This window comes from Arachis stenosperma, chromosome 6 (genome assembly GCF_014773155.1).
Source record: "Arachis stenosperma cultivar V10309 chromosome 6, arast.V10309.gnm1.PFL2, whole genome shotgun sequence".
Taxonomy (NCBI): domain Eukaryota; kingdom Viridiplantae; phylum Streptophyta; class Magnoliopsida; order Fabales; family Fabaceae; genus Arachis; species Arachis stenosperma.
Genome location: NC_080382.1, coordinates 135,005,546 through 135,023,525, shown reverse-complemented (window position 1 = coordinate 135,023,525; position 17,980 = coordinate 135,005,546). Strand labels below are relative to the sequence as shown.

At 33.3% G+C, this 17,980-nt stretch overlaps 2 protein-coding genes across 6 annotated transcripts; both read right to left on the bottom strand.

Moving 5' to 3' along the window:
- Positions 1-92: 92 nt before the first annotated feature.
- On the bottom strand, positions 93-9,072 carry LOC130935414 (probable beta-1,4-xylosyltransferase IRX10). 3 transcript variants are annotated; one of them, XM_057865154.1, is made up of 9 exons: positions 8,718-9,072; positions 5,386-5,758; positions 4,426-4,572; positions 4,256-4,320; positions 3,921-3,990; positions 2,832-3,050; positions 1,509-1,652; positions 1,279-1,414; positions 93-549 (listed from the first exon to the last, which is right to left on the bottom strand). In XM_057865154.1, exons 2-9 carry the CDS (start codon positions 5,746-5,748, stop codon positions 320-322), a joined length of 1,374 nt encoding a protein of 457 aa, XP_057721137.1. In that variant the 5' UTR covers positions 5,749-5,758; positions 8,718-9,072; the 3' UTR covers positions 93-319. The 3 variants fall into 3 exon arrangements, with proteins under 3 accessions (XP_057721137.1, XP_057721135.1, XP_057721136.1); XM_057865152.1 differs by having other exon boundaries at positions 8,838-9,072; XM_057865153.1 differs by having other exon boundaries at positions 5,386-5,815; positions 8,838-9,070.
- A 907-nt stretch (positions 9,073-9,979) lies between these two features.
- On the bottom strand, positions 9,980-15,034 carry LOC130936250 (putative UDP-glucuronate:xylan alpha-glucuronosyltransferase 3). 3 transcript variants are annotated; one of them, XM_057866297.1, is made up of 5 exons: positions 14,809-15,034; positions 14,623-14,716; positions 12,971-13,180; positions 12,029-12,666; positions 9,980-11,196 (listed from the first exon to the last, which is right to left on the bottom strand). In XM_057866297.1, exons 2-5 carry the CDS (start codon positions 14,679-14,681, stop codon positions 10,169-10,171), a joined length of 1,935 nt encoding a protein of 644 aa, XP_057722280.1. In that variant the 5' UTR covers positions 14,682-14,716; positions 14,809-15,034; the 3' UTR covers positions 9,980-10,168. The 3 variants fall into 3 exon arrangements, with proteins under 3 accessions (XP_057722280.1, XP_057722278.1, XP_057722279.1); XM_057866295.1 differs by having other exon boundaries at positions 14,623-14,730; positions 14,809-15,025; XM_057866296.1 differs by having other exon boundaries at positions 14,623-14,722; positions 14,809-15,025.
- Between the last annotated feature and the right edge of the window lie 2,946 nt (positions 15,035-17,980).

The following is a 17,980-nucleotide window of genomic DNA, read 5'->3' as shown; positions in this document are numbered from 1 at the left end:
TTCTCTTAGAAAAGTGTTAGAGGCATCATTAATGAAGATTACTTCAACCGGTAACATCATAAGTTTTGAGATACCATACTTGGAAAGAAATATACATACTAAAACTGAAAAGAAATGGGAATAACGTGGAAGTTTCAAAATTATAGGGATGTTACACCATAGTGAACCGTGCTTCCGTGATTGTTCACGTTAATTTTACAACAAAATGACAATGAACAACACCTACTATAAGCATGTAAAGAATTGATATATGGGATTGATAGTTAGCTACACCAAGAAAGAAAAACACAAGCTATACAAGAAAAAATCTCTCGATGTATCAAGGCAAAGGCATAGGGAGTTCCCACTTTGGAAATTCAACTAAGTTCCTGTTTACAATAGATCCATTGTGCAACCAGAATGTTTCTGCCGAGTGGTGAAACCGCCTCACTTTCCTTTGGAGTTCCCACATAATTCCTCGCATTGCTGAACAAGGTTCTGAATCCGCAGCATAGACAAATAAGCACCTAATTTGTCGACTGCGGGCTAGTATTGCTTCTATTTCTTTGTCTGCATGAGAGAAAGAGAGATTTGATGCTGAAGGATGCATGAGGTACATTATGTGTGGAATTTAGGAGGGCAGATCAACTCGTTGGATGGTGGGAGCATATGTATCTACTAGATTTTGATATTTTTAGTCATAGTATATACACATATTTTTCGCCAATTATTCTATTGATTTTGAACCTGGATTAAGTAAAAATTAAGATAAAGTATACTTTTTGTCTTTGATATTTTTGAAAATTTTCAAAAAAGTACTTCTAAAATGGGTGAGAGGTGACGGTGGCGGTGTAGATGGTGGTGAGAGTTAGTGGTGGCAGTAGGGTGGAAGTTGGGAGGCAAAGAGAGGTGGGTGGGTGGGGGAGGGAAAGAGTGATGTTTGAGGGGTTCGAGGGTGTGGTGACAGCGAAGAAGATCACATGTGGAAGAGGACATGATTGTCGTGGTGGTTGTAGGTGTGTACTGTGTGGTTACCAACTACCTATTGATTACCAAAAAGAGTTAATTATAAGGATAAAAATGAAACTTACTTAAAATTAAGGATAAAACTGAACAAATTAAACGTTATGAATAGTTTTGAAACTTTTTGAAAACATCTAAGACAAAAGAATAGTTTGCCCTAAAAATTATATAAAACTACTTTTTATGGTCATCCATTCCATATCTTTGTGCCCAGTATCAAATTTTCTTAGTTTGCCACTAATGGAATTGGAAGGTAAATGAGGGAAGTATCCTGACCTGGTATAGACTCCAAATACTGCAATAATTGAGGACCTATTCGACTGGATGGCCATTTTATTGATACCTGGCTGTAATCGACAACGTTCTGGAATGGCAACTCTGTTTGATCAGATAATATAACTGGAACACATTCCTGTCAAAATGGAAATGGTTATTTCTTCCCAAGCAAGCCCCTCTATAGGATTACAAGATACAAAAAGGGATCGAGAATGGAGACAGAAGCATACCACAAAAAATGACTCATAAAAGCGGAGGGTCCAAGATGACTCCCCACGTGGAGCAAGGCAGAACTTTGCATTGCGCAAATGTTCAAAATATTCTTTCCTTCCCAACTTGTCAGGTCCGCTGAATTTCAAATCTGGACATTCCAACTGTTTATACCATCAATACATGATGAATAATTTTTTGTATTATAGTTAAGAATCCTTAGCGGGAAGAACATGTACATCATTTAAAGCATAATCCAGTCATTCAATACACACATAAGAGAAATATATACTACATTCTGAATGGTATAATGATGGACCAGAATTAAGGGGAGAGGGGGCAGAATGATGTAACCCAACGGAGAAGCCTCTCTCCCCAGTTACCATTCTTTCTGATATCATGAACCACTGTATAATCATTTGCTATAATACACACTTTCTTTGAGCCATTTCCATCACTCAGCCTCTGATAATTGCCTAAAGTTCCTCCCCCCCTCTGCTTACTCCCCTTGCCTCATTGATACAGCTGAAAGTTCTTACACCATAACACTTATAAAATTGGATTCAGCAGTCCGAATATAGCCACTCACCGAGACTTGCCTCGTACTAAATTGGTTACTCCACTCCATTGGACAAGAGTTTGGGTTGAAGGAAGAAATTCACGGTAAGAAAGGTCCCATTCTTCCACTCCCTCCAATTATCCACTTACCGACACTCCATTATTTTCATTATCGATTGGGTCCCAACCATCAATCCTGTGAAAAAGAACCCACTGGGTACAGCCTACAATATGGTCACATTTCTATATTAGTGGCCCCCAATCAGCCAACCTCCCCCCCCCCCCCCCCCTTTTCTTTCTCTTTTTCCCCCCTCTTTCTGTCTGAATCAATAACAAACTAATTTATACACTTTATTAAAAATGCAATCGCCCCTCTTTCTGTCTGAATCAATAACAAACTAATTTATACACTTTATTAAAAATGCAATCGATCAACTATGTATCTATTTCCTCTAAATAGACCTGCTTAAGTACTAATCCATGTATCAATCTAAATCATATATAAATGGTATCAACTCAGCACGTATTCTCAAGAATGAAGAATCTTAAATCACTTTGCAGTGTCCAATGAATATGAAGTTTTACGAAAAGCTAAATTAATACCAGAATTTCATCCATGTAAATGCTAATTGGTGTCTCATCCATCACAAAATGGTCTTCAGCATCATATTTACTTTATATTAAATTTCTAGTTTATGGGATTTGGATTAAAAGCTATCATTCTGTAGAATGCAGATCAGTAAAGTTAAAATTAGAGAACCAATGTGTCATAGAAGACGACATACCTTTTCAGGAAATTGTCTTGCTAGCTCTATTAGCTGAAGACGGCCGGCTTTTCCTTGAGCACGTCCTAAATAATTGGCCAAGTATTTCCGCTTTGAAATAGGTAAAGGCCGGACCACAGTAGTCCCATCTTTTGTCATACCATCATCCACATTACCTGGAATGATTATATCTTTCCATGTATTAAAGGCACTTGTATCTCTCTTATCAGTCCGATCCCCCTATGTTTGAACACAGAAACACAAACTGTTAGCTAAACAAGCCTTTCCTATCAACTTGATACATAACCATTGTCTTCTTATATGCCTCAGCAGATAAAAATTATATATGGAGGCGTCAAAAGTATAAAAGATTAGAGTGCTGCTGATAAATAAATTTAAATAAAAAAAAATATCTAAATGTCTAGCAACATTTTTGTGACCAGTAAAGATTTTTCAATCTCCAAACCGAAGAACCCTTAAGAGGATGATATTTTTCAAGTAATGCCTCTACAAGTAGAACAATAAAAGAGAATTATGAGTCACTACTAAGCATTATCCAAGCACCTAGACAACCAATCACCCTTTAGGCTCCTTGATAAAAACTATCTAATACTATATTCACAAACGAGGTGCAGTTTCAGATACAGTGTTGCCGTTGCTAACAAAGTGACAACACTATTTCTAAACAATATTATGAAGGTTTCTTTCAAGTCCATAACAAGGACTGAGGGAATTTAAGCTTCCTTAAAGGCAGCCCAGTGCACAAGCATCCCGCGTAACGCAGGGTCTGGGAAAGGGCCGCACTCAAAGAACGTAATGTATGCAGCCTAACTTGATAATTTCATCAGTGGTTATTTTTACGGCTCGAACCCGTGACCTTGAGGTCAGACGGAGACAACTCAACCTTGCTTAAAGAATGGAAAATTCCCCAATAATATATTTGAATAATTTAACATATATTATGTTTGCTGCTTTGTTACCCAATTTGTTCTCCATTGTACAAAATGAATTGGCAAGAGCTATAAGTTAAAACATGAAATTTCATGAAACAATTTCACTTATAGTGATTCTGGTGTGCAGACAAGACTGTCATGTGAATTAGAAGTTCACCTCTGGTGTAAGAATAATGGAGCGATTTATAAATGTTGCCCATGATTTGAACAAGTGAGCCCCTGCTCCACTGAAAACCAAGGAATTGACAAGTATTAGCTATTAGGTTCACCAATATTTAAGCCAGACATTGTACATCAAGAAAGAAAGCCTGCCAGTCACAAAAACATTAAGATCTTTGTCTCTTCTTATAAAGCATCTAAACTATTCTTAATATTCAAATGATTGAATAAATCCAATATTTTATGCTATGCATTTTCTTTTACATCAATATTTATGAATGATGATCATTTTAGTTTCAAGAGTAGCTTTAACAAATATTTTCTTCGTTTTACCTGGGAAAAACAAAGATGTGGTTGCGGCCTCCAGATAACCGAAAATATGGCATTTGGCTTATGACCTGATCTCATATAGAGCAGTTAACATTTTAGTTTTTTTTTTTCATTTAAAAGGAAATAAAAAAAGAAAGCATATGCAGTTTCAGTAAGGAAAACAAAGAATTTACCTTGACATAGGTCTGATTAATTTCTTTGTCATTTAGACCACCCATCATCCGTGCACATTTAACATATGACGGGACAAAAAACAAATCTGCATCCTCTTTCTTTCGCGTCCGATATCTTGATGTCAGAAGTAACTTGTGTATTTTGACCTACAATTCAATATTGCACTCTCAGAATATGAAAATTCCTCCAGCAAACATAACATTTCAGTACAATGCTTAGCCTCAGACAGAATAAACAAGAAAATGATGCTGCAATAGGTAACAGAAAGAAGAAGGGCCTCTTTGGTTTGAGTTTTCTGCTTAAGTTTATTCTATTTATAAGATTTGCGAAGGGAAAAAAAAGCAAAAACATAAAAAGCGGATTTTATTATTATAACTGTTTCTCTTTTTCTTTTCCCTTCACAAAATCTTCAAACTAGAAAAATCGAAAAATGACAAATCAAACAGACCCTAAAGTCTCTCAAATATCTAGTGCACCATTGCATTCCAATTCTAACAATATTTGAGTAATACATACAGAGAACTGATACTACTCGGGTATCTACTTCTACCAAGCACCAGCATTATATTCAATCAAACTACATCTTCAATCACATTTCTTCTGATACGAGTTCCTATGATTACAAATTTTACCAAAATAATAAAATAAAACAATGTAACTGAAGTCAGTGATACCTTTTCAAAATTAGAGAGTAAGTGTTAACTAAGACAAAGGAATTAAAAAAAAAAATTCCAACTCAATCAAGCAAACTTAGCATTATCCCGAATCTAAAATCCAAATTAACTGAAGTCAATAACTACGTTTCCTCCAAATGACGGAACACTTTATGAGAAAAAAATAACAATAAAAATGCAAGTTTCATATAAGAAGCAAACGCCCCAAATTAGCTTCACGATCCACAAAAGGAGAGAATGTAAATGGCGTCAAGAAAGAAAGGAAGAAAAGGAAGTTGAAATTACCTGAGTGCCCCACTGCCCCTTCAAGCAAGCTTCCTCTGTGATCTTGCCGTCCCTACCGTACATGAGCTGATTCAAGCCGTCGATCTCGGCGGCGTCGTAAACGTAGATCTTGAGGGACAGCTGGGAACCGTAACCTTGCTCCGGCCACGCATGGGGCCCAAAGAACTGATTCTGCGACGCGCGAAGGAGGGTAGTGGTGGTGCATGGGGCAAAGGAGCGATCGAAGAGTCTGGTGAAGAAGAAGGTGCCAACCACGAGGAGTAGGGCAGCGATCTGGTGTGTGCGGGTGCAGGGGACCTGATGGTGGTGGTGGTAGTGATGAGGTGGCATTGATTTCGATTTGGTGTTACTGGTGCTGGACATTTAGTGAGAACTGAGAGGATCAGAAGAAGATTTGTTCAGCGTAGCGGGCAGTGATACTATACCCATCCTTGGAAGCAAGGTGCAAATGTAAACTCCGTTAAAAGATTCGGACTAAATTGACCATAATTAATTTTTGAAGAAAAAAAAAATTAATGATTTAACTTGATCCTTGTTTATTTTTACAAAAGATAAAGTATTTTTTATCTAAAAAAATGGATATTTTGATACTCAACTTTTTTATTTTAAGATAATACAATTTTCAAAAAAATCTATTAAATAATAATAAAAATTAAATTTGTAAAAAATTTATTTTTAATTTGTGAGAATTTTAAACTTCCACAAATTATTTATAAATTTATTTTTGACAAAATATTTTTACAGGTGATAGTTAAATGGAGAAAGACCTGAAAATAATATTGCAAGAAAAAAAATTAATTATAGTATGAAGATCTTTAAAAAAAATAACATCAGAACAAGAAATGAAATAAAATAACATTAATATTAATGATATTTGTATTGGTGATGATAACAATAGAAGAAATAATGATGATGATAAAATATCGTTACACAATAGAAATAGTAGAGGTAGAAGTGATAATAATGAGAATAAAAAATGTGGTAGTAGTAATTATCATAAGTTGGTTATAGTATTGAAAGGAACTTTGTGGGCTTTAAAACCCTCACATATTACAAATAAAATTCTCACAAAACTAATTTTCAGTACCATTTAACGAATTTTTTAATAAAGGAATCGTATTGTCCTAAAATAAAAAAGATTGAATACTGAAGTGTTCCTTTTTTTTCTTACAAGGAGTGTCTTGTTCTTCGTGAAAATGGATAGGAGTTAAGTTGAGTCTTTACTCGAAAAAATACCAATTTGGTCCTCCTCAATAATAAACGTGGACACGTGATATCTTTCTATCAATTCATCATCTTAAACTTAACGATGATGTTTATATATATTGTTACCTACTATGACGTGTTTATTTATGAAAAATCGTTATGCAGATAACAATTTTTGGAGCATGATTCATGATAAATAGAGATTAGTTAATAAATGTTATAAACAAATTCAAAAGTTAATAAATGTCTCGCTGTCCAAAACTACATCATTTCTATGCTCACGTGGGAGCAGCAGAACACCCATCACTGTATATGATAAAATGCATGGACAACTCTATTTTCTTTTCCACTATCTATTAACAAAAAAATATACATGTCTATCATTTATTATAATAGAGAATCTACTTAATATTTTTTTTAATGATTAATTAATTCAAAATTAAAATCCTCGAAAATCTAATTCTTGCTTTTTTTTTCTTTCAAGATTTGTATTTCTATCCTTTTTAATTTTAAAATGTGAGTCCCTCTTTCGTCCAGCATTCTCCAAAACTATTATTGAATTCATTATAATACCAAAAAATTCAAAATCTATATAGCACATTTGTTTAAGGTTCTGAAAATCGGACCGGTCATCAAACCGCTTTAGTTATTGATTTATTGGTTTATTGGTCTAACTGGTCCAATCAGTAGTTCAACCAAAAAAACCGTTTTAAAATAAAATAATAAATAAATTATAAAGGACCAAAGATGAGGGTACTCCAAGAACTCCTATTAGATGCAACAGCATTCAGCATTATTACATATTCTCACACACATACAAAGCCTTAACTCAAACAACAACCAAGTGACTTGGAAAGAAAATGTAAACACCGAAACAATCACAAGCATACAGAACATGTGAATTAACATAATAATAAAATAGCTCTTCTAATGCGTCTCCGAAAGTATCCCAAATCAAGAAAACTACATAATCTGATCCACTTGATTCAAAAAGCTACATATATTAGAAAATTAAGAATCAACTAAAAGAAAAAGAAAAGAAAGGCTTGGTTGATTCGATTCAATTGCATGTGATGAAGAATCAAACAGGGCTGAGAAGCTGTGAGTTTAAATGTTAAACATAGGCAGTGCAAATTTTAACAAAGTTCACCACAATGATTAACAACAACAAAAAGCACGGGAGGAACACTCAGTAATATAGGCAGTGCAAATTTTAACAAAGCTCGTCACAGTGATTAACAACAACAAAAAGCACTGAAAGAACAGTGAATCAGTAACATGGGCAGTGCAAATTTAAAATTTAAAAGTTATTAATTTAAAATTTATCATCAAATACAATCAATGAGCAAAGCCAATCAATCAAGCATTGACTGAGCATTCTGTTCTGATTCTGTGACTGGGAAGCAACAAATTCAGCAATAAATTCAAGTTACAGCAACAAATTTAACAAATCCTAGTAAAGTCCCGATTTACAGCAAAAAGGCAAATTTATTGATTACCAATTCAGCAACATGCAGAAATACAGGGAGAAGAGAAATCTGGAAAAGAGAGAACACTAAACCAAAACATTAACCAATAATCACAAAACACTAAACCTTCACCCAGCAATTACAAATAAAGCCAGCAATTACAAGCATTAGCACATTATAAAACATTCCAAAACACTAAACCTTCACCCAGCAAAACCAGCAACTACAAACAAAGCCATCAGGAAATTTGAACAAAAAAATTAAGAGCTATCAGCAACTAACAGAGCCATCGAGCCATCAGTAACAGAGCCATCAGTAACAGAGCAAAGAATTGAAAGCAACAGACTAACAGAGCCATCGAGCCATCAGTAAATTTGAAAAAAAAAATTACAGCCATCAGCAACCAGCAAATACAAGACAGATCCATCAGCAGCAGACAATTACAATTTACAAAACATTACAAGAAAAATGGAACAAAATTGAACAACAATTTCAGAACTTCAAACGAAGAAGAAGACCATACAATCAGAATTCAGAACCATACATACAGAACCATACAATCAGAACCATACATGCAAATTTGCAAATTTGTAAAATTTCCACCATTAGCAACCGGCAAATACAAGACAGAACCAAAAGAAGAATTGCAGAACCAACCTTCAGAACCAAACTTGAAACAGTTGAAACCAAGACCGAAGCAGACTTGAAGAAAAATGGAACAAAAATTAAAGAAGAAGACCACACATTCAGTGAAGATGAAGAAGAGAAGCCACTAACTTGGGTCCGTGCCAAGAAGCCAGCGAAGATGAAGAGCCGAAGAGGACCTGCCGAGAAGCCAGCGAAGACGAAGACACGGGGAAGAGGAAGAAGCGGCGGTGCTGAGGACCTGGGACGGCGGCGGCGCTGAGGACCTGGGTTGCGCGGCGACGATGGAGGGCTAGGCAGAGGGCTACGCGGCTAGGGTTTCTTTGAATCAGAGTTCTCCACAACATGGATGAATGAATGATTGGGGGAAGAGAAGGGGGGGGGGGGGGTGGGTCACGAGTGGATCACTGGATCCGTTTTTTTTTTTTTAAACAGCGTCGTTTTATACGAACCGATCGGTTACCGATCCGGACCAACCGGCCGGTTCTAGGCCGATTCGACGGTTTTTCAGCAATTTTTTTTCCAAGCGGTTATGGGCGGAGGAACGGTCCGGTTTTCAGAACTTTCAACTAAATATGTTTTATATGAACCAATAAACACGTCCTAAATAAAGGAATGAACATGTATTTGTCTATTTGAGATAGAATAATCATAAAAAATATATATATTTCACTAAATTTCAAACATTTTACATAAATTTAAAATAAAAAAAATTAATTATTATTAAATTTATATTTTTTGTTATCCTGTGAATTTTGATATCTTAATTTAAGAGTAATTAAACACTTGCTGTCGCATATTAATCAGAAGAAGACGATGTCGTCGCGAATTTGAAGAGCTCATCATGGACGATGAGAAATAGAGGGAGCGGCTGAGGGGTGGCTGAGGCAGCAAACATGATGGGTAAGGAGGGCAGAGGCATGATAGTAAATTGTTCGATGGTCATAGTTTTTTTTATCTCCACATTTTTTTATGTAAACCCTCAAACTCTGTAATTCCATACCTACTTTACTATTTTTCAATAAAAAATAAACAAGAAAAGGAAAAGAAGCACAAACCAAAGCATTGTTACAAAGAAGCTCTTGATTTTTATATTCACCAAATAATTTGGGAATCAACACAAGGGTGCTCTGAAGCCAATGTGTATTTATGTTAGGAAGATGACGATTTTAGGATTCAAATTCTTGATACTATATATAAAATTTATTTGTTACATTCAATTTCTTTGCAACTATAACTTCTACGTTGTGAATCAACATTCAAAAGGAAAAGCAAAAAGGAAAACTTATTGACAAATACAATAAATAAAAATGGTGATAATAAAAACTTGCATATGTGCATAACTCGTTCTAAAAGACTACTGAGATGAATTTGGACATGCTGCTGGAAACCACGAAAACACAAAGATTCAGCAAATATATATATAAACAACAAAAGCTATGAAAAGGTGGAAAAAATTGAACTCATAAAGAAGAAAGAGATTTGGTTTTGACAACAGGTGGAGAACTAACAGTAGAATTATCTGTCCAATTCTTTTCACCCCAATGCCATAACATGCTCTCCCAAAAGCAGAAATCCTCAAAGCACGTCTTTAAACGTGGGTCTTTAATCTTAATTTTCCAGTGACCATCGCTGTAGTTTGCTTTCTGCGCCTGCCTCCGATCCCACTCTAATGCAGCCTTTTGCTTTGACCTAAGCAAACAGTACTTGTGCAAGTTTTCCGGCATGGCATCATGCACCTTCCACCATCTTGCATGAGCTACATTACTGGCAAACTCTTGCAGAATGTCCACATTCCAGTTACAGTCGTAATCACGGAAGCAGAGCCACGGCTTATTACCTAGATAATGGATGACATAGAGGATGGGTGGTTCCGCTCCAAAGAGGCGAGTTTTCATGACTTTTTTCTCTTCCTCATCACCTTCCCAAAAATGTTTCAAGAAGTTCATATGCTTTGGAATCCGATGCCACCATGTGAAGATTTCATTCAGATAACCCTGGTCGCCTCCGTTGTAAGAGACGATTTCATTGATGTGATCCATCAGCAGTTGAAATGTGCAATTTGATGGCTCAATAACCATCACACCTGAGTTGAACAGCGTAGCATTGTTCCCTATGGCTGAAATTTCAGGCATCTGAAAAAGGAAATCAATGTTTCTGAGTATAAGCAGATCAGCATCAATGAAAATGATTTTGTCATAATCTGTTAGCTGCCAAAGGCGGAATTTGCTGTAGTTCCACTCATTATATGCTTCGGGTTCTGCTTTCGGATTCCTGATTCTTTGGATTGTATGTATCTTCCATCCAGCAGCTTCCAAACCACCCCTGTGATAGTCACTAATGCTCTCATCAACTAGAATCACAAGATCACGCGTTGAACCAGCCATGCGAATACTCTGAGCTGCAGTAATGGCCCCACATACATAGACGTGTGCCGAGTGTAAGATGGTTGCGTAAGCTTCTCGTTGTGGTCTTTCCGAGTAAAAATTTTCTGCAAAAGGGATTTAGTCAGTAGCGGAACAACATATTTAGTCGAATCGTAAACTTCAAAAGAAACAGAATAACATGTCTTCCAATAGCCATATTGGCTTTCTGGAATACATCAAGATTGAAAAATACATCGCACAATTTTAACTACAAATAACTGCAGACTCAGTTAACTTAAAAGTGTACGCTTAATCTGACATGAAGCACCAAATGTCCAAATCTATTGAGATGGTTTGACATGCATGTTTGGTATTGAAATAACAAATAGTACTGTTCAAGGTGTATAGTTCTTAAACAAAAGAGTGATACCATCTTCACTGTAATTTTGGGTACATTATGCTTCTTTGTTGTCATTTTTACTTGGTGTAAACTTTATATGCAGTATGGGAAGAGTGATCCTTTTATTTGTCTATGTATATCTTTAGAAGAAGAAAGTGGACTACTGCATCAAAAACCTTAAAACATGTGTTCCTAAATGAAGATGCAAACAATTTGGAGGGAAAGTGAAAAAGAAAAGACAAAGCACAAAACAAAGCATAGCATACAAACATGAAAAGTTAATCGAGTAAAGGTTTGTTCAGGTCCTCAAGATTGTGGCCATGATTCAAATTAGTTCTTGTGAGTTCAAAATAGCAATTTGGTCCCTGAAGTTACACTTTTATGACTCACTTTGGTCTTTCTCTAACAAAAAATAAAGGACCAAAAGTGAATCTCAAAGTCTTACTTTAGGGATCAAGTTGCTATTTTGAGACATAGTAGACCATTTTGAATCATGGTCACAATTGCAAGGACCAGATGAACCTTTACTTGAATTTAATTCATAAGTTGTAACCAACCTTTAGCCTTCAACGGAACTGCAAGTTCACATGAACCAATTGGCAGTTGCAACTTGTCTCTAAGTGTATTCAGATTGGGTTCATAAAGCCAAGCACTCCCTTCGCGTTTTACAAGTTCTTTGCAAGTAAAGAGATTTGGAATGGGGATGCAATCGGTTACCAGAAGCATGTGCACTGGATGTAATCCTTTCGAAGAGGCAGCAAGTCTTGCTGCTTCAATTTGCAGATGCAGACGAGCCACATCTCTAGACCAGCGCCCTGACTTGTTGCAAGGAAGCTTGATGGCAATAAGATCAATCCTTGGTTTTCCAGGTACCTGAATCTTAGGCAGTGTTGGACACTTAGGAAACTCGTATTCTTCTTCTTCATCTATCCATTCAGGATAAAGGACTTCCCAGGTTATGTTATTTGAAGCATAGTTCAGTTCTAGGGCTATGTGCTCTGCTTCTGGTAGGAGCTCTTTCCAGTGATCAATCTCACTTTCATTGAAGTTTAACAAACCAACACCCTGATATGTGTCCTTATCCTTCAAATATTTAAGAACTTCAGATATTTGGTCCCATTCAATATTTATAGCTGATAAGTAACGTGGATCAATACCATCAGGCTCCCTATTCCATTTACTAACAAAAGTTTGCCTGCAAAAATAATAACAGGTTCACGATTTCAGGGATTCAATTTCATAGTAATTGAAGTTGACGAGACAAAGCATTGTGTCAGAAGGATGCATGCTATAAAGTATACAGGGAGATATAATTTTTCATTCTAACTTAATGCTCCATGTGTACTTGGATTTGGTGAATATTGCAGTTGAATGCCTATGTGAGCAAACTGCATCTTTTCCAAGGGAAAGCAGATTTAAAATGGAGACTATCACAATATCAGGAAACAACCAATGGTCAAGGTAACTGTGAAAACATTGTGAAAGACAATTAGCCATACCGTGAAATTGTGTTTGATATATGATCAGTATTATAAACAGCTGGAGGATGAAAAATTGTGACTAAAGTTCCCAGTACAACAATGGCCAAAACTAGTTTCCAATTAGGCTTGCAATTTATATTCCTATCTTGAAATGGAGCATGCAATGCCTTTTCAACATCCTTAAAATCTCTACTTCTTTGAGACCTAACTCTCTTGTTCGTATCTTCACTGCATCAAAAAGAAAGATTCATTCAGAACGTATAAATGTAAAAGATAAAATCCTAGCATAGTCCAAAAATAAGCAGAGATTTAAGAAGTTCTGTTTCAAGAGCATGTTCAAGTTTTATGTCATCATCAATATACGCAAGGAAGCTGTATACATGAAGATGGGAAATTCCTTCACCATTGTCCCTAATGACATTAACATTAAATAAGAAAACAGATTGGCAAAGAACGAGGCACCAATGCCCACCCTTCAATTATGGCTGATTCAGAATCTTGAATCCAAATGAATTGAGAATGGTTGATATAGTATAAAATTGTTGTTGGATTTTGGTTTTCGGTTTTTCCTAATCATTTGGAAGGAGTATCTCTTATCCATGAGTATACCTGTAACGTCTTTCTCTTCTTGTTAATCATACTTCTCATTTTCTCCAAAAAATAAATAAAAAATAAAAATTGTAACATTTGCCCGTTGACTAAAAATTTTTACTTTGGGAACCACTCAAAGAAACTAGAGAAAATACCACTCTAACCAGTACAAAGCAAGAAGCAAAGTCCAAGGCACTCTAATTTTGCTAAAATAGAAAAGGGAGCAGCAAAATCTCCTATTACATTTATGAGTTAATCCTATAAACATGCTTTGTTTTAGTATAAATTCTTAATTATGATTTTGCAAATTTAGTTACTGATATGACAGAAATATTTTATCATTTGCAAGGATGTTTACAATAGCAAGAGTCAGTTCAGGTCAACAAAAGGTACTCTCCAAGTCCCAATTCCAATTTTGTATCTTAGGACTATTTGGAACCAAAACTTCATCCTCAACATGCTTAGGTATTAAGGCTGCATTTGGATTCAGTCTCACAAACAAAAATACAGAGAAAATAGACATAGAACTTCGTTTGGTTGTGGAAACAAGGACAGGGACAGAAACACAAAATTTATCCTCCAAGACAGAAAATTCTTGTATATTCTTGTACTTCCGAAATGTGAGGCCAGGAAATATTCTCTTCTGTCTCTGTCTCTCCATCTCTATAGAGAAAAAATCCAAACAGAGTCTAATAGTGCCATCAAAATCCAATCCTCAGTTTCAAATGATTAAAGTTAGTTCTTACTTCCAAAGTTAGTTCATATTTCTGTTTATTGCCATGCGAAACTGTGATCAAAGCATAACATTAGGTTCCAATAATCAACTAAACAAGTACAAAATAAACAAAAACTCACAAGAATTTCGCACTTGACAATCGATATTTATATGTAGGATTTTAATAACATGTACAAATCAGTTTTCCAAAATTAGACGTAGTAATCTAAAACTCTATTTATACCTTGATTCACAAAATTAACCATAGAAACACAAAATTAGGTAGCTAAGGAAAAAAAAAACTAATGAGGATCCTTTTCTTGTTTCAACACGGATCACATTAACTGTAAGAAGAATGAGTAACCTTATGGAAGTTGACAACCGGTGACGTGGCTCCACGATGCCTGGGGAGGGTCCTCTCATCTCCGATTTTGCTCAACCGAAAACCAAGCCACCATCTGAGACTTCAATTCTATCAATGTAAACTCAGAAACAATAATAACAATAATTAATAATAAAGAGAACTTTTGAAGCGGGTTTAGAATGAGACCAGGAAGAGAAAAATGTTTGACCGAGAAATCTGCGAGAATCTGGGAGCAAATTCAAAATGATAGAAGTTTTTTTTTTTCTTGGAGTGAGGGAAACAAAGGGGCGGTTTGAAATGAGATGAATGGAGTTGACTAGGCTGAAGAGAAGAAGCTCCCAGATGGGATCAGCATTCAGCAATGACGGTGCAGGGTGCCAGCGGCCATGGCAAGGACCAAGGAGCTGTTGATTCGTATTTTAGTTTAATCTATTATTATTATTATTATTATTATTATTATTATTATTTACATATTAAAACAATAACCAAATTATTTATTAGTATAAAATATATATTAATATATAAATATATTAAAAATAACTTAAACATCACATAAATTTATATAAAAACATATAATATTTGATTTAATAATTTATTTTTATGTGTACATAATACATTTATTATTATTATGTTATTATTAATTAGCAAAAATGATGCACAAATTATTATATTATATTATGTTTAGTATATAATTTAAAAAAAATATTAAAACTATTTTTTATAAAATTTTTGAAAATATGACTTATTAGTCATATTTTATATAAGAATAATATTTTATAAAAAAATTATATCGTACAATTTATTATTTAATAATAATTAAAATAAAATATCTTTATAATAAAATAATTATAAAATTTTAATTAAAATATCATATTATATTTTATTATTAATTATTTATGCATATATTAAAATTATCAACTAAAATTAATTATTAATATAAAATATATATTAAAATATAAATATATTTAAAAAAATTAAATTAAACTAAATTATATATATTTATATAAAAATATATTAATAAGTAATTTTAGTAATTAATTTTAATATATAAATATTATTTTTGTTTTATTATTATGTCTCATGCCACGACTTGTGTATGAACAAACTACTGACAATAATGTTACATAAATTTTATTTATTTATATTATTATTGTGTTTATATCACGTTTTATGTGTGAATTAACAACTATATAAGACAATCTGATAAAAAAAAAAAGAGCTGTTGATTTAAAAGTAAGAGATATATACTCACATAAGTTTCTTTTGAAATTCTTTTTGGTAATTAACTTATATAATTAAAAAAAATGTTCATGTATTATTGCTAAATGATTAATAAAGGAATAATAGAATGACCTAGTTTTAGAGCGCGAGTCATTGACCAAACATTAATGATCCTGACACCTAGTCACCTACCCCAAATTTTATACTTTGGAAAAACTTCTGTTCTCATCTACCCGGATTTTCCATCATTAAATTTCTATTTGGATAAACAATAATGATTAATTGATTATATTTATACAACCAATAATGTGAAAAAAATTCTTAAATGTTTGGTGTTTTCTTTCTTTACATAACTAGAGAATGAAAACAAAGTGTGTAATAAATTAATATTGAAGTATAAATTGATAAAAAAAATATATTTTAGAATAATTTTATTTTAGTTATTTTTTTAACTTATCCAAATTCAAGTTTAGATTAGAAACTATATAAATTTGTCATATTTATTTCAATTATAAATAGATAAAATCACATTCCAACCATGTTTATACATATATATAAATTTTAAAAATATTATTAGTATATTAAAATTAATTATTAAAATTAGTCATCAATATATTTATATATGAATATATGTATAATTTAATTTATTTTTTATGCATATTTATATTTTTATTTTATATTAATAATTAATTTATACGTTATATAGTCAAACAATTGCACTACAAATTGAACCATTATTAAAAATGAGAAAAAAAAATTAGTATTTTTCAAATAGACGATAAAAATGTTTAAAAGAGAAGAAGACGAGAACCCAATCAAGCATACAAATATTGGCTCTCAATTGCAAGAGGCCAAAATTAGAGAGTGAGTTGTTGTTTTGTTATTGATTTCTTGGTTTGTTACTTTGTTTGTTTGTCTTGGCCTGACTTTGTTTAAACTTTCACTTTTTTCAGAGGGGAATTGTAGTATGAGAAATCTAAATATGTTTAGAGTTAACCCTAACATTAAAAGCTTATATAACCATTGAAAAAAAATAATTTTTTGTTTCTTTTTTTACTTCTTATCTCTTTTAAAATATGACTCCTCTGTATATTATTCTCATCATTTTTTTGTTGAATTATTTGTTAGATTAGAAATTATACCAAAAAAAGAAATTATTACGTAAAAAAATTATCTACGTTTCTATGTTTATAAGTAAGGATATTTTTGTTGTGTTGTGTGTCTTCAACTGTCCGTCTTTTGACGAGTTGGTCGGTCCCGCCTAACAGTGGGTTAGCGAGCCAAGCCTACTAAATCTCATTTTTTTATTTTTTATTTTTATTATTAAGTATTAAATTATATAAATTATTTAAAAAATATTAAATAATAAATATAAATTCACAACTATTTTAATAAATTTATAATTTATAAAGATATAAAAAAATTATAATTTTTAAATTTACAAATATTAAAATCTTTATAATTATAAATATGTAACAAACATAATCATAAACTAAGTTTTTTGAAAGAAAATAATAAAATTAATATTGTCCAAAGTAAAATAAATATTGTCCAAAATATATAATTAAACATCTACAAATTTAGAACATAATCAATCGAACGTACAATATAATCCAAAACACTAAATTAGAACATCTTCAAAAAAATTCTAAACCTAGCGGAAAAGTCCACCCTACCTCGCCAAATGCTACCAAAGCCCGTGGTTTAAGCGGTGCAGGTTAGGCGGGATTGTGATATGTGGCGGTCTCAATTTTCCAATCCGACCCTTTTTTTTTTGCGGATTACACAAGCTGGCCCGCGGTTTTAGGCCCGTTTGTCACCCCTACGCATATCATCATATTCCGTTCGACACACGTGTCTTCTTATCAATGGTGTATTACTAAAAAAAATAGAAAATAATTTTTCAAACATGTTTAGACACACATAAATACTATCACGTATGGGCGTGTTCTATAAACCCCGTAAAATTAGCTAATAATAAATCAATAAATTAATTTTTAATAAAAGAAATTAGAAATGCGAATTTTATAGTTTAATTGGATAGAGCTAATAAAAATAAGAATTTTAACATTAATTTTAAATAATTTGACCTAAAATTAGACCAAATGGGCCAAACCGATCGAATCGGACCCAAACC

Coding starts and splice junctions, on each gene's coding strand:
- LOC130936250 (XM_057866297.1), bottom strand. CDS start 14,681: ATGAGAGGACCCTCCCCAGGCATCGTGGAGCCACGTCACCGGTTGTCA. Junction 13,181..14,622: donor CGGTTGTCAACTTCCATAAG/GTTACTCATTCT, acceptor TTTTTGATGCAG/TGAAGATACGAACAAGAGAG. Junction 12,667..12,970: donor ATATCAAACACAATTTCACG/GTATGGCTAATT, acceptor TTATTTTTGCAG/GCAAACTTTTGTTAGTAAAT.
- LOC130935414 (XM_057865154.1), bottom strand. CDS start 5,748: ATGTCCAGCACCAGTAACACCAAATCGAAATCAATGCCACCTCATCAC. Junction 4,573..5,385: donor AGGGGCAGTGGGGCACTCAG/GTAATTTCAACT, acceptor ATTGAATTGTAG/GTCAAAATACACAAGTTACT. Junction 4,321..4,425: donor TTAATCAGACCTATGTCAAG/GTAAATTCTTTG, acceptor ATATGAGATCAG/GTCATAAGCCAAATGCCATA.